This window comes from Bos javanicus, chromosome 10 (assembly GCF_032452875.1).
Source record: "Bos javanicus breed banteng chromosome 10, ARS-OSU_banteng_1.0, whole genome shotgun sequence".
NCBI classification, from domain to species: Eukaryota; Metazoa; Chordata; class Mammalia; order Artiodactyla; family Bovidae; genus Bos; species Bos javanicus.
In genome coordinates, this window is record NC_083877.1 from 39,705,106 (window position 1) to 39,727,486 (window position 22,381).

Here is a 22,381-nt window from a genome sequence, read left to right on the forward strand (position 1 = left end):
GCAGTTAGGGATTTGCAGAAGGTCATTTGGGGAAGGTACACACTGCTATATTAAAAATGGATAACCAGCAAGGAAATATTATATAGCACATAGAACACTACTCAGTGTTATGTTCCAACCTGGATGGGAGGGGACTTTGGGGGAGAATTGATACATATATATGTATGGCTGAGACCCTTCACTGTTCACCTGAAATTACCACAACATTGCTAATTGGCTATACTTCAATACAAAATAAAATGTTTAAAACAAACAAACAAAAATATATCTACTTTATTTTGGGTATTATCACCTTTGGTGACCAGACAAAATGATAATGGTTTTAAAAAACCTTATTACAACCACATTGTTATTACTAAGAGGTAATTTTGAGTGTTTTCTACTTCTCTGATCATCTTTTAGCATTTTCCTGGAAAAATTTTTGGAAATTTCATAAATTAATGCTGGTCATTTACAATACATAGTTTCAAACAGGCAATATTATTAGGTTATATAAAAATGAGTGTTAGGACTCACTTGGTGAATAATTATATAATGCTCTTGTCTCCTCTCCATTTTCTCCTCCCTCCTCTCTCTAAATTTAATTGTATATAAATTGTGCTCTGTTTGGACAGGAACACTGATTCTTTGCATATGAGTTTGTGTCATCAGTTCCAAAAAAGAAACAAGCAAAAACCAGGCAAACAAACAAAGCAATGGTCATGATTGAATGTAGATCACTTGAAAATTGTCTCTCATAAATAAGGGCAAATTCCACGGATCTCACAAAATTGTCTTACTCTTATAGGAATTATCATATATCGGGTGTCCCCTAGCATGTTGATGTAGGCATTCAATGGCTATTTGCTGATTGAATAAATACGTAAATGAATGACGACTGAGTATATCAACAGATTTCCTTATATATCCTAAAACTAGTCCATCTCCTAGGGATAGCACAAATTTTGAATAAAATAGTTATTGTTGTGGTTTTTGTTTGTTTGTTACCTAGGAAAGAACATCTTTCCAAACACAAGTACCATCCATCACCCTAGAATGGAATATTCCTTAGAAATGATCTAGAATGGTGAAAAGCAAGCACATTTGGTCACCCAGAAGTATGGACTATATCCCTTAAGAAGTAAAATAAATTCAGCGTGTATTGCAATTTGGAATCATGAGAAGACACAAAATCACAAGTCCATCTGTTAACACACAACAATCAAAATACTGCCTGACTGGAAAGAAGACGTTGACTATTTTAATTCCTTCAAAACAGAGTATGTTTGCAATCTACATTTGTGCTCTTTGTTTTCAACACATATTACTCACCCTCGGATTATATGAAAATTCTAAATTAAAACTCAGTCTAGTAACAAGCTGTCAAAACAAATAAAGCTACACTGGAGTTCTTCAAACGCATACTCATTGCAGTTCATAAAATCGCAGGGCTTCAAAACATCCTAAGAATTAAGCTAATATGTTCTCCATACCAGAGCCCTGCAATTTTCCTCACCTAAGGGTGTTCATTTGATTGAGAGAAAATTGATAACATATTTTTGGTCTTAAATTAATAGAAGAAATTTTACTCCAATATATTTTTATATTTAGTCAACCTCATTGTCAAGAGATCCTAACATAAAGGTCTACAAAGAGTCACATCTGATTATAATTTTAACACGTTTATCTTTTTTTATCTTGGTGGAAAATATATTTCTTATATAACTTATATTTTAATACTCAAATTAACTCTTGGTATTTTATTCTTAGGAATAAATAGTTTCTGTTTGTTTCAATTTTCTGAAAATTGTCCCAATTCTTTCAACATTTGGTATTTAACTTTATCATTTAATATAATTACAGGCTTTACAGAGAGTTCCTAGTTAATAATTTAAGACCTGGTACCATCTAATCCAGAAGTCTGTATCTATTATAGGCCACATTATTACTTTTATGTGCATTATTTCTGTAAAACCTTATGTAAATCTAAACAAAACTTCATGTAAATCTAAATCTAATCAAATATCAAAGTCTCTTAACATGATATTTGTTGGGCATTTAGAATGTTAGGATTTTGGTTTCAGGAAACTTCTTGAAAATAAGAATGTTCTTAGCTTGACTGAACACTATTTTGTATATTCAACATTAAAAAAAAAAAAAGGTTCTCAATGTGAACATCTTTTAAATCATAAATATGCTTCTTACCTGTGCTGCTGGATATATTAACATCAATACTGATATCAGATATTCCGCCTCCCTTCAGAGATGCTACACATGTGTATGTCCCAAAATCCGTGAATTTTAAATCAATGATGTCCAAGTTGGTCGTTCCCGGGGAGACATCCGGATCAGTCTGCGTAATAACCATCCGCTCAGAACTTCTTAATGGACGACCATTTTTAAACCAACTAAATGTTAACTCCTCAGAAGGAACAGCTTCTACTTGGCAAGATATTTTCACCTCACGCCCAATCTGGATGTTGTCATCTTTGTGATAAGGATCTGGTGTGATCCAAAATCGTCCTTTTTTTAATGCTAAAACATAAAAATTCCATAAGTAATTAGTGTTACTTTCATAATGTTAGGGATTAATTCACTATATATAGGTAGTCATCTCTGGTCTAAAATAAAGTAAAACAAAATAAAATAAAATGTATAAATGTTTCTTCAATTTCCAAGTAGTGTGCATATTAATAAAACTATTTTAGGTAATTTAGAAACAACTGAAGTAACTAAATTACTTACAGACTCTAAAATGGATTTTTATAAATTGGACAATATTTTCCAGGAATATAAAAATGCTTTAAATATATATATGATACTTAAACATTGTTGCCTTTGAATTTTGAACAAATGATGAAATATCTTTATATAAAGTCATTTAGGTATTAGAATTAAAAATAATTATCTGGATCATTAAGCCCAATTTCTTACCTATGTCATACCTGTTAAGGCACCATTTCTCAAATAACTCAAATACTGTGAAGATTTCATATTAAAGAAAATTCTGAAGTTCTGTTTACATGCTGACCAAAACTAGTTTGGTAAGAATTCACTTACTCCATATCACTTCACATTCATGAAGCACTTTCATATAGTATTGAAATAAACTGAATTGAAGAAAAATGTTTTTTCAAAAAAATTGCTATGATAGCTCTGTTCCACCATACATAGATGTCTTCAGTAGAAACCATTTACTGGCTATCTCATGCAGATGGCCAAAAGAACCTCTTGGCAGATGGCTTGGAAAACATGCTGTGTTTGTATCCTAACCGCAGTGCCTTCTGGATCTAAGGTCATTGCTGTTCTCACAGCCTGTGTCAGTAATCACGACTACCTGAAACTGCCAGAAGAGCATCTATTGTTTTTTTAAGGGCTTCAGTTCTGAACTTTGAATGATCCTATGGTATTCAGTTTGTAATACAGCTTTGTTGTTGTTGTTGTTGTTGTTTTTTAAATTGCAGTAATACTCTTATGTACACATTTTTCTCTTCTCCAATACCCTATCCATGCTCCTCTCCAACATCATCATGCCTACACGATGAAATGGAGCATATGCACTGAAACATAATTATCGGAATAAAATAGTGTTCATTCTCTTTTACCATTAAGCCTAAATATATGGTGACACTGGCAAAAATGTTGTGAATTTAGAGGACCTGCAGATATTGGAGGCCTACTAATTGCACTCTGGGTAGACTTTCTTGAGTTTAACTTGATTTTCCTCAGTTCAAAAAAGGCCAGGAAATACCACAGATTTAGAACTATTTGAGAATACACTAGAAATAAATTCATTTTTAAATCATAAAGAGATATTTTAATTTTCTTTACTTTTCAGCCTCAAGTATTTTCATCTCCTTTCTTGTTTGTATCTTAATAAGAAGAGATAAATGAATATCACAAAAGGTGTTTGTATGTCTTTTTTTTAATTCAAGAAATATTTATGGGGCTCGTATTCAGAACTAGGCACTGGCAAGACCCTTATAACATGAGATGAACAAAATAGACAAAACTTCGATCCTTAATTTATTGTTCAATCTATCTAACCTGTACATATGATGCTTATGTCTAAAAATATATGAAATGTTTAATGAGTTTACAGAAGTCTGAACCACAGAGGAGAATCCTCCAAAATATTGTTTAGAAAATGCACAAGGCTGCAGTCTTAACAAAATCACCGGAAGACAAATATTTAAGTCAGGTTCTTACATTGTCGTATGTTACATCTTCCAAACGCAACGGATGAAACTTATTTATTCCAACCATAACTTTATCAGTACATGACTCTAGGATGAAATCAGGAGAAATTGTGTAATTCATTATGTAGAGTCACATGTATATATTTTAATAAGGAACTGAAGCATGTGACTTTACATTATATCTAGAAAGGGAAATGTGTTAAAAAATCTCCACATCTGGCTACTTACATTTGATATGAAATACTCTGCACATATAATTCAAATATAGTTGACGTTCTACAGCACAAACAAAATTATAAGATCACAGAATGTCATTTTCTTTTATTTAATAGACTTAAAACATAGAATGTCAAGGGGCATTTACTTTCATTAGCACTCACAATTTTTAAACTAAAGTTTCCTTTCATTTGGTAAGAATTTTCCTTATCCTGTTTTTACAGAGAAATAATAAACCTACATTTAAAAGGATAAAACAGATAATACATAATTTTCAAAAATAAAAAATTATATACATATTAATAAATTCATATGGAGGTACATTTAGGATCAATTCCACCCCGAAGTTTTAAATTGGTTGTCATATACAAACACCACAAAAAAACCCTGATGTTTCAATGATTAAAATTTATTGATGAGGTAGCTATTGTTTTCTAGCTCTGTTCTCTGTACAGTGACATATTAAAGGGATACTGATGTTGAGAGAACTGCAAACTCATCAGACAAATGAGATTTAAACTACTAAACAATTCAAAAGCCACTGATAAAAAAACAAGATATCTATATCTATATTAAACATCCTGGACTATTTTATTCATGAGAAAGAACTTTTAAAATTCAAAGTAAAAATATTAAAGATTATAAATGTAATAATCAATTCATAAATAAAATTATATTTTTAATAGAAAGCAATATAACCAAGTACACTTTAAAGACTGAACTCCTTGCCAAAAATATTTGTTGATCTCAGTATCAGACAATTCTACTATTTGGCCAAAGTCAATCATATTAGTCTCTCAAATGATAGACTCTGAGAGGGACAAGAGGGAAAAGTCAGTCTGGCAATGAGCAAATGGTGAGGAATATCAGAATAAGTAGCATGGATTAATTCACTATGGAGCTAGCTCTTTTGAGTTTGTTTTATATTATTCCATAACAAAATAACTGGTTTTACATATAGAACAGAAATGTTCTAAAGGAAAAAAAAAAGTGTGTGTGTATGTGTGTGGCCATCTGACAAATTTACTTAATTTTCTAACTTACTTTAGGGGCTCAGAAAACTAAGAGCATAGCTCTGTTAACTAGGCACAGGTACATTAAGAACTTGAAGCCCCATTCCAGTTTTTCATTTCTATGTGGTCCAATGTGGGCAATCTAATTTTTACGGGTCAAGTGCATCATTTATAAAAATAGGAGGTGATAGTATTAGACTCCCTCTGAGACCCATTGTGAGAAATAGCTTATTAACAATAGTGTAGATCTTTGAAAATATAAAGTGTTTAATATAGTTAATCAACTGGGAAACAGGTTTCTTCATTTATAATTAAACACTCCTTTTCAGTGAACAATTTATAGTAGTTCGTGCAATGTTAATTTAAAGTCATTTCCTGCTACCAGTTAAGATTTCAAATACTTAAAATCAATCTGTGATTAGTACCAGAATATAACAGGGCTGCAATAGACATAACAAGACTCTGTAGAACTAAAGAAACTCTATGGAGAAAAAGAGGAGAAATCCCTTTCCCCAAATGCAATTTCTTAGCCTGAATATAGAAAATCCCGTAATACCAGCTTCAGAGAACATTAGATTTAGCTTAATGTATCATAAATTGTGATGGATGAACCTCAAAAGGTACTTGTTTAGTCTGGCAATGCATGTAAAAGAACTGGCATCAAGCTGAGCCTCTGTTCTGGATAATCAGCTTAGAAACACTGCAATATAACCCACAGCCCCCTTTCATAATATTGTGAGAACTGAATGCAATTGGCCCTCATTCACTTTCCAGATATTACTTGCCAGGACATTCTCATTGTACTCACTGAAGCCCTCTACTTTGAGATTCACAAAGGTACTTTCTGAATAGAATGAAACCAGTGTATAAATGAAAGCCCACTGCAAAGATCTGGGTACGGCTTGCTGCTGACCTTGTCCTAGAAAGAAAAGTGGATTTTTGCTTGTGCATGACTAAAGTTCCAAGGCATACTTCAATTATTTAATATTAGATTACTTCTTGAGTTTATCCTTGAGCTAAAGACCAGTGGCTTTGGAGAAGTCTATGCTCATGGCTTCCAGGAATACAATATGCATATAAAGACAATGGGGGCACTGTGGGATTATATCTTGTCTAGCATTATAGATTTAAAATGATAAAATGTACTGTTTGTCATATGTTCCAAGAATTATACAATGTATACTCAGATCAGATCAGATCAGATCAGTCACTCAGTCATGTCCAACTCTTTGTGACCCCATGAATCGCAGCATGCCAGGCCTCCCTGTCCATCACCAACTCCCGGAGTTCACTGAGACTCACGTCCATCGAGTCAGTGATGCCATCCAGCCATCTCATCAAAACAACATTAAATGACATTTTTAAAATTTTTTAAATTTTAATGAGAAAGCATCTCTTTGGAGAGAAGAAATATCAGGAATCAGCTTCTGAACATCTGCTGAGAATCTGTTTCAGAAGGATGGTAAGAGACAGACTGACCACTGACCATCATTCCAAGTAGATAAATTAGTTAAAAACCTCCAAATACTCACTTATTATCATCTCAGTAGGATTCTAGTCAACATGAAACATTGATAAATGTTGCTGAGAAGAATGGATCTAGAGATAATTAATAGTGTAATCAGATAAATAAAAATTGATCTTCTATTCATATTCATGTATTCTCTGTAAAGGACAATGAATATATCTGAGTGAAAAAAGTACTTGCTAGTCCCACAGGATGCTAGCTAAATAAAGAACTGGAAACATATTACATCAGCAAAGCAATCTGCAATAGTAAATGACAGTAGATACAATCTGTCTTGGGGATTTCCCAGGTGGCGCTCGTGGTAAAGAACCCATGTGCTGATGCAGGAGATGTAGAAGATGGGGGTTCAATCCCTGGGTTGGGAAGATCCCCTAGAGGAGAGTATGGCAACCCACTCTAGTATTCTTGCCTGCAGAATCCCATGGACAGAGGAACTTGGTGGGCTACAGTTCACACGGTTGCAAAGAGTCAGACACGACTGAAGCAACCTAATACATACACACGAATAATCAGTCTTAATAGAGTTAAATGCCTACCTGTCTTCTTAAAGAGATTGTGAACAACTGGGGACTGGGCCCATGCCTAAACCCCCCGTTTTGTCCCCAATCCAGAACCTGGTTCCTTGGTTCCTCATTATAGTTGGTATTTAACAGTTTTCATTAAAACAGATTAAAGTTGACTTAATTGTCAACTTTACAGCATTGACTTTACAGATTCCAATTGTTTCCATTCAGTCTGATCTGTCTATGTTAACTTTGTTCCTGCTTCGTAGTCTTATTTTCTAAGATGCAAGGGGGAAGCAAGATAGAGAAAATAAAATTCTCGATATCCTCCAGGATTCAAGGGTTTTGTTTAGGGAGCAAAATTTATTTGATGAGATAACAGTATTAATGTACAGAAAACTCAGGAGACCTCATTCTATCACACTTACTGAATAGCTAACTTTGTGTCCCAGCCATACAATGGTACAAGAAAATCAGCTGCAAACATGGTATCAGTGACTCATCCCTGCTTCATAAAGGAGATGGAATTTCATGCAAAAGAGCTTGTTCATATGCTTTCGAAAAAGGTTAATAAAAATCATGTTAAAAAGGAACAAAAAAAGAACAAATAAACTTTGAGGATTGACTATGATAGTAAAATTTTTGCTTTTTCACAGAACTTTGAACATATTAATATGCACATTAAAATATTCTTGTTGTTCATTTGTAAAATCGTGTTGGACTCTTTGCCAGCTGTGGACTGCAGCTAACCAGGCTCCTCTGTTCTCCACTATCTCCGAGTTTGCTAAAATTCCTGTCCATTAAGTCGGTGATGCTATCTAACCATCTCATCCGCTGTTGCCCTCTTCTCCTTTTGCCTTCAATTTCCCAACATCAGGGTCTTTTCCAATGAGTTGGTTCATTGCATCAGGTGACCAAAGATTGGGAGCTTCACCATCAGTCTTTCTAAGGAATATTCAGGGTTGATTTCCTTTAGGATTGACTGGCTTGAGCTCCATGCTGTCTAAGGGCCTCTCAAGAGTCTTCTCCAGCACTGCAGATCAAAAGAATCAGTTCGTTGGTGCTCAGCCTTCTTTATGGTCCACTTTTCACATCTGTACATGACTACTGGAAAAAAACACAACTTTGGTTATGTGGACCTTTGTCAGCATTGTGACGTCTCTGCTTTTTAATACACTGTCTAGGTTTGTTATACCTTTCTTCCAAGGAGTGAGCATCTTTTAATTTCATGGCTGCAGTCACCATCCACAGTGATTTTGAAGCCCAAGAAAATGAAGTCTGTCACGGCTTCCACTTTTTCCCTTCCTATTTGCTTTGAAGTGACAGGACCAGATGCCGTGATTTTCATTTTTTGAATGTTGAGTTTCAAGCCAGCTTTTTCACTCTCCTCTTTCACCCTCATCAAGAAGCTCATCAAGGTTCCTCTTCATTTTCTGCCATTAAAGCAGTATCATATGCATATCTGAGGTTGTTGATATTTCTCCCGGCAATCTGGATTCCGGTTTGTGATTCATCCAGCCTGACATTTCACATGATGTACTCTGCATATAAGTTAAATAAGCAACGTGACAATATATAGCCTTGATGTACTCCTTTCCCAATTTTGAACCAGTCAGTTCTTCCATGTTTGGTTCTAGCTGTTGCTTCCTGACTGACATACAGGTTTCTTAGGAGGCAGGTAAGGTGGTATTCCCATCTTTTGGAGAATTTTCCACTGTTTGCTGTGTGATCCACACAGTCAAAGGCTTTAGTGTAGTTCATGAAGCAGAAATAGATGTTTTCCTGAAACTGCTTTGCTTTTCTGTGATCCAACAGATGTTGGCAACTTGATCTCTGCTTGCTCTGACTTTTTCTAAATCCAGCTTTTATGTCTGGAAGTTCTCGGTTCATATACTGCTGAAGCCTAGCTTGAAGGATTTTGAGCATTACCTTGCTAGCATGTAAAATGAATATAATCGTACTGTAGTTTGAACATTCTTTGGCATTTCCCTTCTTTGGGATTGGAATGAAAACTGACCTCTTTCAGTTCTGTGGCCACTGCTGAGTTTTCCAAATTTGCTGGCATACTGAGTGCAGAACTTTAACAGAAGCGATCTTTTAGGATTTTAAAAAGTTCAATTCTGTCACACCCACTAGCTTTGTTTGTAGTAATGCTTCCTAAAGCCCGCTTGACTTCACACTTTTCTGGCTGTAAGAGAATGACCTCACAGTGGTGGTTATCTAGGTCATTAAGACCTTTTTGTATAGTTCTTATGTGTATTCTTTCCACCTCTCCTTAATCTCTTCTGTTTCTGTTAATTTCTTACCATTTCTGTCCTTTATTGTGCCCATTCTTGCAGGAAATGTTTCCTTAATATCTCTTTGTTGAAGACATCTGAAGTCTCTCCCATTCTATTGTTTTCCTCTCTTTCTTTGCCGTGTTCATTTAAGCAGCCTTGGGGTCGCTAAGAGTCGGACATGACTGAGCAACCTCACTTTCACTTTTCACTTTCATGCATTGAAGAAGGAAATGGCAACCTACTCCAGTGTTCTTGCCTGGAGAATCCCAGGGACAGGGGAGCCTGGTGGGCTGTCGTCTATGGGGTCACACAGAGTCGGACACAACTGAAGCGACTTAGCAGCAGCAGCAGCAGCAGCAGCAGCTTACCTCTTCTTACTATTCTTGGAACTTTGCATTCAGTTGGGTATATCTTTCAATTTCTCCCTTATCTGCTTCTCTTCTTTCTTCAGCTGTTTGCAAGACAACCACTTTACCTTCTTCAATTTCTGTTTCTTTGGGAGGGATTTGGTCCCTGCCTCCTGTACAATGTTGTGAACTTCCATCCATAGTTCTTCAGGCTATCTGTTACCAGATCTAATCCCTTGAATCTATTCATCACCTCCACTGTTTAATCATAAGGGATTTGATTTAGGTCATATCTGGAAGGTTTAGTGGTTTTCTCTACTTTCGTCAGTTTAGGCCTGAACTTTGCAAGAAGGAGCTCATGATTTGAACCACAGTCAGCTCCAGGTATTCTTTTCACTGACTGTACAAAGTTACTTCATCTTTGGCTGCAAAGATCATGGTGGTGGTTTGGTTGCTAAGTCGTGTCCGACTCTTGCGACCCCATGGACCATAGCCTGTCAGGCTCCTCTGTCCATGGGATTTTCCAGGCTAGCATAATCAATCTGATTTCGGTATTGACCATTTGATGATGTGCATGTATAGAGTCATCTCTTGGGTTGATGAAAAAAGGTGTTTGCTATGACCAGTGTTGTTCTCTTGGCAAAACTTTAGCTTTTGCCCTGCTTCATTTTGTATTCTAAGGCCAAACTTGCCTGTTATTTTGGGTATCTCTTGTGTATCTACTTTTGCATTCCAATCTCCTATGATAAAATAGACATCTTTTTTAATTTTTTTTTTTTTGGTGTTAGTTATAACAGGTACTGTAGGTCTTCATAGAACCAGTCAACTTCAGCTTCTTCGGCACTAGTGGTTGGGAAATAGACTTGGATAACCCCTGTCATAATGTTCATGGGGGTCTCACGGCAAGAATACTGGAGTGCATTGCCATTTCCTCCTCCAGTGTACCACGTTTTGTCAGAACTCTTCACTATGACCCATAATGGCCAGGCTCATAGCTTCATTGAGTTACACAAGCCCCTTCACCATGAAAAGACTGTGATCCATGGAGGGGAAATATTCCTAGAGGGACTAATAATACTTAATAAAAACGCTTTACTTGTGGAACATCTTATCTTTCAGGACTAGTATTTCATAGGATAAAGTTAAGAGAATCTATTAGCTGACAAAAATCATTAAAAGTACTCTAAAATTAGACTCCATTGTTGTTATAGGCATTTTCATTATAAGCACCACAAAATGATAGACACAATACAACTCTCTTGTAAAAATAAAATTTATAATTAGAAAAAAAATAAAGGAAAAGGGAAATATCTTGATTTTTTTAAGTTGTGTCTAATGACACAATGAATTGCAAAACACACTTCAGAGCCATGAAATAAAGTATCTGCACTAACACAAGTGTGGTTCTTTCTTTTCCCAAACCACCAGGACTTCTTCAAACTGAATTATCAGTTTGTTCCTATCTTGGAAATGCACATTTTGAAATATCCAACTGTCATGAAAAAGCAATGAAATGTGTTCGCATCGGTATAAGTTGCAATTATTGATACAAGCTAAAATATAGTCTCACCCAGTTGCTTGAGGAAATAATAATAATATATAGTTATTTATATCTCAAAGAGTCAGACACGATTGAGCGACTGATCTGATCTGATCTGATTTATATCTTATTTTGATATAAAACGTATTTAAATTGTTATGATGTGTATTAAAACTTCTAGAAGATGATAGGGGGAGGAAGTTCTTTATTTGTTTTTTATATACTATTTGCTATTCTTATACTCATTTCTTTTATATAAATATTGCCAATCTATAGTCTGAATGAAAGCTCATTAATAATGTAAGAACAAAAAAAAAATTACACCTATTTCCAAAAAGTAGTTTAAAATAGCACCCTTGATAATTTGAATGCCGAATTAAATGCTGAAAGGAAATTGGGGTTCTATTTAATTATGAAGTATCAAGGCTCTATTTACTTTGTGAATTTACTCAAAGCTAATTACTGCAGTTAGTCATTCAAATTGTTTAAGCAAAGTATGGTTGAATTTTTAATTCTCTTTTAAATGCCCTTGCTCAGAATAACTGCAGGTAAGTATTTTGAGTAGAAATTAAAGTAAGAAAAATCTTTTAGGGGTCATAAATTTTGCTTTTTGATATAAGCCCTTCCTTGAGAGGAGAAAAAGAAGTGGACTAAAACAATATTATTACTATCATCCTTAGTATTTTGCTGTTCTTACCATTTTAGCCCTAACTTGAGAAAATATATATTAGCTATAAGTTATCAAAGTGTCCATATAATGTCATAAATAGAGACAAATAATTTCATAGTATTGTTGTTTTTCAGTCACTAAGTTGAGTCTAGCACTTTGAAACTTCAAAGACTGCAGCATGGCAGGCTTCCCTGTCGTTCACCATCTCCCAAAGCTTACTCAGACTCATACCCATTGAGTCGATAATACCATCCAACCATCTCATCCTCTTTCACCCCTTCTCCTCCAGCCTGCAATATTTTTCAGCATCAGGGTCTTTTCCAATGAGTTGGCTCTTCACATGAGGTGACCAAAGTATTGGAGCTTCAGTATCAGCATCGGTTGCTCCAATGAGTATACAGGATTGATTTCTCTTAGAATGGACTGATTTGATCTCCTTGTAGTCCAAGGGACTCTCAAGAGTCTTCTATAACATCACAGGTCACAGCAGCAATTCTTTGGTGCTCAGTTTTCTTTATGGTCCAGTTCTCACATCCATACATGACTACTGGAAAAGCCATAGCTTTGACTATATGGACATTTGTCTGCAAAGTAATGTCTCTACTTTCTAATATGCTGTTTAGGTTTGTCATAATTTTTCTTCCAAGGACCAAGTGTCTTAATTTTATGGCTGCAGTGATTTTGGAGCCCAAGAAAAGAAAATCTGTTTCCATTTCCATTGTTTCCCCATCTATTTGTCATGAAGTGATGGGACTGGATGCCATGATCTAAGTGTTTTGAATGTTGAGTTTTAAGCCAACTTTTCCACTTTTCTCTTCACTTTCATCAAGAGGCTCTTTAGTTCTTCTTCACTTTCTGTCATAAGGGTAGTGTCATCTGCATATGTGAGGTTATTGATATGTCTCCTAGCAATCTTGATTTCAAGTTGTGTTTCATCCAGCCCAGCATTTTGCATGATTTACTCAGCATATAGGGATCCCCTGCTAGCTCAGCTGGTAAAGAATCCTCCTGCAATGAAGGAGAACTGGGTTTGATCCCTGGGTTGGGAAGTTCCCCTGGAGAAGAGAATGGTTACTCACTCCCGTATTCTGGCCTGGAGAATTCCATGGACAGAGGAGCCTGGCAGGCTACAATCCATGGGGTTGCAAAGAGTCAGAAGCAACTGAGAGACTTTCACTTTACTTCTTACTCTTCAGTTCAGTTCAGTCGCTCAGTTGTGTCCAACTCTTTGTAACCTAATGGACTGCAGCACACAGGCCTCATCATCATCTCCCAGAGTTTAATCAAGCTCATTGCCCATTGATTCAGTGATGCCATCCAATCATCTCATCCTCTGTCATCCCCTTCTCCTCCTGCCTCCAATCTTTCCCAGCATCAGGGTCTTTTCAAATGAGTCAGCTCTTCACATAAAGTGGCCTCCACATATTGGGGTTTCAGCTTCAACATCAGTCCTTCCAATGAATATTCAGGACTGATTTTCTTTAGGATGGACTGGCTGGATCTTCATAAGTTAAATTAGCAGGGTGAAAATAAAAAGCCTTGATGTACTCCTTTCACAATTTTGAACCAGTCTGTGGTTCCAGTCTGGTTCTGACTATTGCTTCTTGACCACAGATATCACAGGAGGCAGGTAAGGTGGTGTGGTATTCACATCTCTTTAAGACTTTCCCACAGTTTGTTGCAATCCACAAAGTCAAAGGCTTTAGTGTATTCAGTGAAGCAGAAGTTCTTCTGGAATTTTCTTGCCTTTTCTATGATCCAATGCACATTGGCATTTTGATCTCTGGTTCCTCTGCCTTTTCTAAATCCAGTTTGAACATCTGGAAGTTCCAATTCACGTACTGTTGAAGTTTAGCTTGGATATTTTGAGCATTACTTTGCTAGCATGTGACATGAGTACAATTATGTGGTAGTTTGAATATTCTTTGTCATTTCATAGTATGGCTACTATGTATATGGTATTTGACACTGTATGATATCTTACACTAGTTATTTGAATAGGAGAATAGTAATGAGCACAATTTATACATCCTATGTCATTAAGTGGTGATTGCAGCCATGAAATTAAAAGATGCTTACTTCTTGGAAGGAAAGTTATGACCAACCTAAACAGCATATTCAAAAGCAGAGACATTACTTTGCCAACAAAGGTCTGTCTAGTCAAGGTTATGGTTTTTCCAGTGGTTATGTATGGATGTGAGAGTTGGACTGTGAAAAAAGCTGAGCACTGAAGAATTGATGCTTTTGAACTGTGGTGTTGGAGAAGACTCTTGAGAGTCCCTTGGATTGCAAGGAGATCCAGCCAGTCCATTCTAAAGGAGATCAGCCCTGGGTGTTCATTGGAAGGACTGATGCTAAAGCTGAAACTCTAATACTTCGGCCACCTCATGAGAAGAGTTGACTCATTGGAAAAGACCCTGATGCTGGGAGGGATTGGGTGCAGGAGGAGAAGAGGATGACAGAGGATGGATGGCATCACTGACTCGATGGATATGAGTTTGAGTGAACTCCAGGAGTTGGTGATGGACAGGGAGGCCTGCAGTGCTGCAATTCATGGGGTTGCAAAGAGTCAGATACGACTGAGCGACTGAACTGAACTGAACTGATGTCATTAAAAATTAGTAGGTATTTTGAATTCACATTTTCTATCAAATTAAATATACCCATTCAGTATGAGAACAGTGAATCCAAGATGAGTTATAATTTTATTAATTTTGAAAATCTTAGGACTAGAAACAGCCATAACATGAACTGCAATTTAGAAAGGCATCTTTGAGAAAATTGCACATCCTTAGTATTTATGGAATTGATTATGTAGTAGTGAAAACTGGAAGAAAATAATGAGATTAATAAACTAAAAAATCATTACTTTTTTTGCTTTCCTTATTTTCTGTCTCATAAGCTGTGTATTTTCTCCTTTCCAAAAGGATCCTGCCCATCTACCAATCTTTCTCCCTGTACCCTGGTAACCTGTATGCAGGTTATACACTTTCTTTTGAAATTTCAATAGTTTTAGGTAGTTAGAATAGGAAAAAGGAGTCCAGAATGGCGGTGGATAAAAGAAGAGGAAGGGAAAAGCCCATGAAAATAGAACAAAGGAAGGTCCAAGGACCTGAATGAGGACCTCAGGTAGAATAAACTGCACTCCTGGCTAGCCGAATTTACATACGGCAGGCCCAGGGGAAGGAAAAAACATATAAATAGAGGAGCCAAAGGGTCGAGGCTCTCTCTCGTGTCTTCGCATCTTTTTGGGTTGGCATGCCTTCATGCCTTGAGGATGTATTTTCCTTTTATTTTCTAAATAAAACTGAGCTGTAACACAGAGATGTAACACTGATCTGTCTGAGAGCTGTAACACGGTCTATCTGAGAGCTGAGAGCTATAACATGGTCTATCTGAGAGCTGTGACACTCTGAGGGCTTTAATGTCTGTTGCTGCAAGTTTTTGCTGTGACGAGACAGAACCGAGGAGATTACACTCCCCTGACAATATGATGTTTTATCTTAGAGTAGAAAGTTGTTTAGATCACATTGAAACTTAGAAAATGTTCCCTAAATGAATAATCTTACAAATTATTTGTTTCAATTTTCTTTAAAAAAAAAATAATGAAAAACCAATTGTCTCCTTGTGTAAAAACGCATTCATTCAGGTGGGCAGTTCACACACTGGTTTTCACTGGTGCTATTCTGACACTGAAGTCTCAAAGGTTACCAGTAACCTCTTATTTCATTAATACAAAGATATCTTCCAGTTTTTCTCCATGTTTGTATCACTTGTATTTTATATTTCATATCACTTTACATTACTGATTCTTCCTTCTTGAAAATTCTTTCTACAGACTTCTATGACTAGGGAAGTATAATATTTAGAAAATAAATAAATAATTGACTTTGCACACATGTATCACAATTGTCACGAGCCATATCTTAGTTCTCTAGTTCATTTGAATTTTATCTTTTGAACAGTTGTTGTAAAGCTAGTCTTCGTTGAGAAAGAAAGGATTTTTATAAATTACTTTGTCATAATTGCAGACCACAAAATTTTTATTTAATTTTCTACCTTTTAATTTGCTGCCCATGTTTAGGCACATGAGACTGTCATTTGTTTTGTTCCTTGACACACAAAAGATTACAACAAAATCCACACACCTTCCATTTAAATTATAATAATTATTTAATCATTTGAATCCATTCTTTCATTTTTAATAGTAAGCAGCAAGGTAAATAACCTAAATATATTGAATGATCAGATGAAAGTTACCTGTATTTACTAGGAATTTATAAATATTATCTTAAATTGTAACCTGTTTTGTGAGAATCTGAAATGTCAACACCATTGACAAAGCCAAGTAAACATTTCCCCCAGTGTGACTAAATATTAGACGTGTTTTGTCCTGACTCTAGGCCCCAGTCTTCCTTTTCCTCTGAGAGCATTTACCTTTAGAAAACTTGCAAAGGTAGAGCAACTTTTCAGCTCCTTTGAGATGCAAATTTTATAAGCCAGAAATGGCTTTTTCAAGGAGCTAGGAGCCACCCACTTAAAAAGTGCTAACCTCAGAGACACTGTGGGTTCAATTACACAGCACCACTATAAAGAAACTATTGATAAATGGATTCACAAATTTTTCAGTTTCCCAGTGCATATGAAAGTTATGTTTACACTATGCTATAGCCTAGTAAGCGTGCAATTTAGCATTATGTCTAAGAAAGCATAGTACATACCTTAATTAAAGAATACTTTATTGCTAAAAAATGCTAATCATCACCATAGCTTTTAGCAATATTACTTTTTTGCAATAGTAACATCACAGATCACCATAACAAATATAATAATAATGAAAAAGTTTTAAATATTATGAGAATTGCAAAACTGTGACACAAGAGACACAAAGTGAGCAAATGTTGCTGAAAAAAAAAATAGCCTCAATAGACTTGTTCAGTGCAGGATTGACATAACCCCCAATGCAGGATTGATATAAACCTCCAATTTGAAAAAAAAAAAAAAATACCCGAGAAGCACAATAAAGTGAAGTTCAACACAATGAGTCATGCCTGTAAATATTAAAAGAGATAGTACTTCTAGCTCCCAGTTTCTATAGGAGGGTAGGAGCCTAAGTTTGAAAATGAAAAGATAACCTGGCAAGCACAGATGGCTTAATCACATTGACCAACTTCCCCTCTGAAGTCTTCAGTACTTTTCCGGTAGCTCATCCCTGCATTTAAAAACCCTCTTTTGTTTCAGCATAGTTACATTTTATTTCTCCCCTCTTTTGCAACAGTCTTGACTCCTTTGCAACAGTCTTGAATATCCCTGTCTTTGATAATTTATAAAGTGTCTGATGTAATTTTTCTTTTACATCATCGTGGTCTTTTATACCATAGTCTTTTGTATTACTGAAATAGATGAAACATTACAGGCAGATTCTTCACCAGCTGAGCTATCAGGGAAGCCCTGAAAACTGAATACGCCTAGGAAATTCATTGCTATACAGTTTCAAATGAAAAGAAAATAATGTTTAAGGTCACAACACACACATTGTAGTAGATTGTTCACAGATGAAATATCACATGAGTAAAAGTATATCTGAGAGTTAGGGAGGTTAATTTAATCCCTTTATAAAGCTGTGCTTCCTCCGATGTGGTAATCCCTAGTTCATATTTAATACCCTGTGGGTCTAGGATTTCTGATAATAGGCCACAGGACAAGACTCTGGATTTGTGAGTAACCAAAAGATGACAGAACTGCTGAAGTGAAGTCTGAAGAGATTGACTCTAAAACTAAAACTTGAATGTATATATTATAAAGAGAAATGTGTAACGTTTCTCTTTTAAAAAGTACACCCTACCTTGCTCTAGATATCTTTAAAGCGAACTTTAGCAATATATGTTACAGTTTTCCTTTCCTCTTTTTAATGAGAAAATTGTGGCTAATGAGAAAATTGTGGCAAATAAGAAAATGAGTTAAGATCAAAATGATGGTGGTATAGAAATGTTTTTATATCCTATAAAATTCTATTTGGGCTATAAATTGGCTCTGATCTTTACAGGAACAAAGGCAAAGAGGAAAACACTAATTTCATGTTTCACTGTATCTATAAGATCAAAATACCCCAATTCCTAACAAACAAACAACAAACAGAAAATATTCTTGGTCCAGAGATCTGAGTAGAATTTATCTCCTGAATCTGCATAAGTGAAATACACAACAAGCAGCATTATAACCACATCCTTATGATGATCATAACAATGTAATTTACTGAACTCGTTGTCGATCTGTCCATCAATTACAGGATTGTTAATTACATCATTTTATTCTGGAACCAAGGGCTTCCCAGGTGGCACTAGTGGTAAAGAACCTGCTTGCCAATGCAGGAGACATAAGAGACGCAGGTTCAATCCCTGGGTAGGGAAGACCCCTTGGATGAGGGCATGGTGACCCACTCCAGTATTCTTTCCTGGACAATCCCCATGGACAGAGAAGCCTGGCAGGCCACAGTCCATAGGGTCGCAAAGAGTTGGACATGACTGAAGCAACTAAGGAGTCATGCATTCTGGAACCAAAGGAGTATTACCCAGGTACACAGGTATTCAGTCTCAATTTAAAGATAAATCCAGATAGTATTCAGTAAGTATTACACAATAGTAAGTGCACATTCACAGTCTATGAGACTGACCCAGCAAGGTTATCATTGGTGGTCATGGAGGGAGAGTGGTGTTGCAGATGTCATATATTGAGGGTTATATGGAAATATCTGCTTTGTTAGCTGACATAGATGTAAGATTCACATACTTCTAGAAAGTAGAAAGAAGACAAGCCAAACTAGGACCCAAGCTCTGTAAAAAGATGGATAGTGGGATGCTTGGTTATAAGAACAAGACAGAGGTTCAACATGTTACTGAAACCCAATGAAAATACCACTTTAAGAAGTAAAAAATGCTGAGCATCTTAAGAAAAAAAAATGGTTTCACAATTTATCTCTCATGTCAAATCAACTGTTTGCATTACTTAGAGAGTCATTGGCTATAAGCCAGTTCACAGTGTTCGGACACATTTACCAGAAACAATGACTTTTGTGTTTGAAGAACTGCTCTTAACTCCTTCTTAAAGGAAATGATTAGATAATAAGCCTAGGAATACATTAAAGGTATTTGAAATTAAATCTATGACATCTACAGTTTAGAGCATTAGTATTTACAGTGTGGATTCTAGGCCAATAGCAACAGCAAAACCTGGGAACCTATGGGAAATGCAAGTTCTTGGGTGCCCCCCACACAAAAACTGTCCTTCTTGGGGTAGAACTGAGCTCTCCATATCCAAAAGTTTTGCTAGGTGATACTGATGTACTGTCAAGTTTGAGAACAACTGTCTAGAAAACAATTATCCTTGGGAGTTCCCTGGTGGTCCAGTGGTTAGGACTCAGTGCTTTCACTGCCAGGACCTCGGGTTCAATCCCTGGTCAGGGAACTAAGATCCTCCAAGCCACATGGTGCTCCCAATGAAAACAATTATCTTTCCATCCTCTAGAAATGCAGAGATAGAGGAGAAGGAGACAGGCCATCAGTTCATCCAGAGGATTATTAAATTATTAAAGAATATGCTAAAAGAGGCCACAGCATAACTTTTTTACTTTATAAGGGCCTCAGGAAATAGTTTACTGTGGTGAAAACACTTGAAATATTATTAAGGAAGAAATCCTACAAGTATCGTTAAAAACAGGGTCTAAATTGACCTTACACAGCTTAGTCTATATCTACAGTCCTTTCAACACAGCCAAAGCCAGAGGAAAATTGCATAAAACCACATTATTTTTAGATTTCTTCACAAAATGACAAAGATGTTAAGGGTGTCCAACATAAAGTATCTTCCCCCTCTTTACCTAAGAAACTGTAACTATTGAAGTATTAAGAATGTAAGCAAATTTCGGTCATAATTTGTCATTGTCATAGACCATCAACTTTCTTCTGAGAGCCAATGGCGTCTCAAGAGAGTCAACATATATAACAGTTAAGAGTAAGTATTCTGAGGTCAGATGTCTAGGTTTGAACACGATTTCATCATTTGTTAGTGGTGTGACCTTGTGTAATTTACCCACTCTCCAAAATCTGTAAAATGGGGATGATGATAAAATTAACCCATGAAGCTCTGAGTATGCTGACACTGAGTAAGCAAACCATAGATGTCAGCTGCTTTTTCTTCAATGTCACCCAGGCATTCCCAACATAACTATCACTCTGCTGGCTACCAAAGGAACAAAGATGAAGAGCACTGTGGTCGAGAAAAGCATAGAAGTAAATAACTTTATTTACAGAGTAATAAAGATAAGGATTCATTGTACTACGTATTATTGAAGGGAATACTTAGAAAAATACAACTAGTTACCATGAAGCAGGCATTTCTCTGTGATTTCAACCAATCACTACCATTCTCCTCCTCCTGTCTCTGAGGATACAAGTTTGGTCCTCATTTCAGAGCTAACCTCTTCAACTGTGCTCCTGATCTCAACTCCAGCTCCATACAGAATATCACACGCCTTCAATTTTTCCCTGTCTTTTTCTCTTAAATTTTCCCTCACAATGAGGCCCATCCTATATATCTATAAACATGATCAGAATCTCCTAATTAATTAAAACAAAACAAAGAAACCACTAAATAATACAGGGAACCTGTCTTCAATTTCTTTATCTCATGGAACTACTTCCTATTCACTCTCTTTTGTTTTCTCACTGGTCAAAATATGAAAATATAAACCACTCACCTTTAACCTCTTCCAATGAGATCTGATTTCCACCAGTAACAGAACTTCTAACCGCCGTCGCCAGTGAGGACTGTGCTCCAAGGAACTGCAGCTCTGAGTATCCTCCAGGCTGCATCTGTTCGGTCTTATTCATCCTGACCATTTGTTTCTAGCTGTCAGACCAACTCTATCTTCACTTCCTTTGTCCTGAATCTGTGCTTCTCTTTTCTCTTCTCTGTCTACACTATTACTTTACCACTTGCTTTTCCATCCATGGTTTCTGTCTCAGCACAGATGTCCCCTTAGTAAAATCCTCTGCACCCACTTCAATGAGTGATACTTGCTTATTTCCAAACACCTGCTAGCTTGCTATGTGATGGAGCACCTCAGAGTCCATGGGCCTCAATTAAAACTTTTCATATCATCACTGTAAGAAATATCTGTGTGACTCTGCTATTTTATCTGTAAATATAATCTTTTAAGTGAAATAAATATTTGAGACCATACTCTATGGGCCAGACACATTCCTTAGGAAGTCCACATGAAACTTGGGAGCAAATCAATGACAGTTTTATGATGCTGTTATTCTAAAGATTCTCTCAAAAGTTATTCTCCTGAATCTACTTAGTTGACCTAGGTGATAGAGCCATACATTAGCCTTCTATGTTTTGTTTCATTAACAAAATATAGAAGTAACCAAATAGAGGATCAATTTAAATTTAGCTGATCTGGAAAATGTGTCCTTACCTGAACATTCTGCAAAATTTTACTCTTTTTATCTTTCCTCTTTTAAATAGATAAGGATTTTTGTTTACAGCAAAATTAAAACACAAGCATTGGATTTATAAAACGTTTTTTCTGTACAATTAAAAATATATCGTCTTAGGGCTACAGCTTTAAAAGATTAAGCATTTTAAAAGCATTTATTTTAAAATATATTACATATGTTGCTGCCAATTTTAGGAAAGGAGTTGGAACATATTTTTCATTTTCTTTATGGTTTGAAAGCCTATCATAATCAATTTACTTTTGCCTAGAAAATCCCATGGAAGGAGGAGCCTGGTAGGCTGCAGTCCATGGGGTCGCTAGAGTCGGACACAACTGAGCGACTTCACTTTCACTTTTCACTTTCACGCATTGGAGAAGGAAATGGCAACCCACTCCAGTGTTCTTGCCTGGAGAATCCCAGGGACGTTGGAGCCTGGTGGGCTGCTGTCTATGGGGTCGCATAGAGTCGGACACGACTGAATCGACTTAGCAGCAGCAGCAGCATAGCTAGATACTAGGTATCTTCTCATTATGATAGAATTATTATTTTTTCTTTAATAAAGGCTGCAGGGAGTATTTTTAGCCTATGCATGTCTCTTTTTGGT

At 36.1% G+C, this 22,381-nt stretch overlaps 1 protein-coding gene across 1 annotated transcript in view; it reads right to left on the bottom strand.

Annotated features, from left to right (window-relative positions):
• Positions 1 to 22,381, bottom strand: part of MDGA2 (MAM domain containing glycosylphosphatidylinositol anchor 2) — a 913,329-nt gene that overhangs the window by 268,462 nt on the left and 622,486 nt on the right. Inside the window, exon 7 of the mRNA XM_061430940.1 lies at positions 2,185 to 2,514. Within this exon, the coding sequence (XP_061286924.1) occupies positions 2,185 to 2,514 (330 nt within the window). The remainder of the gene's footprint in view (positions 1 to 2,184; positions 2,515 to 22,381) is intronic.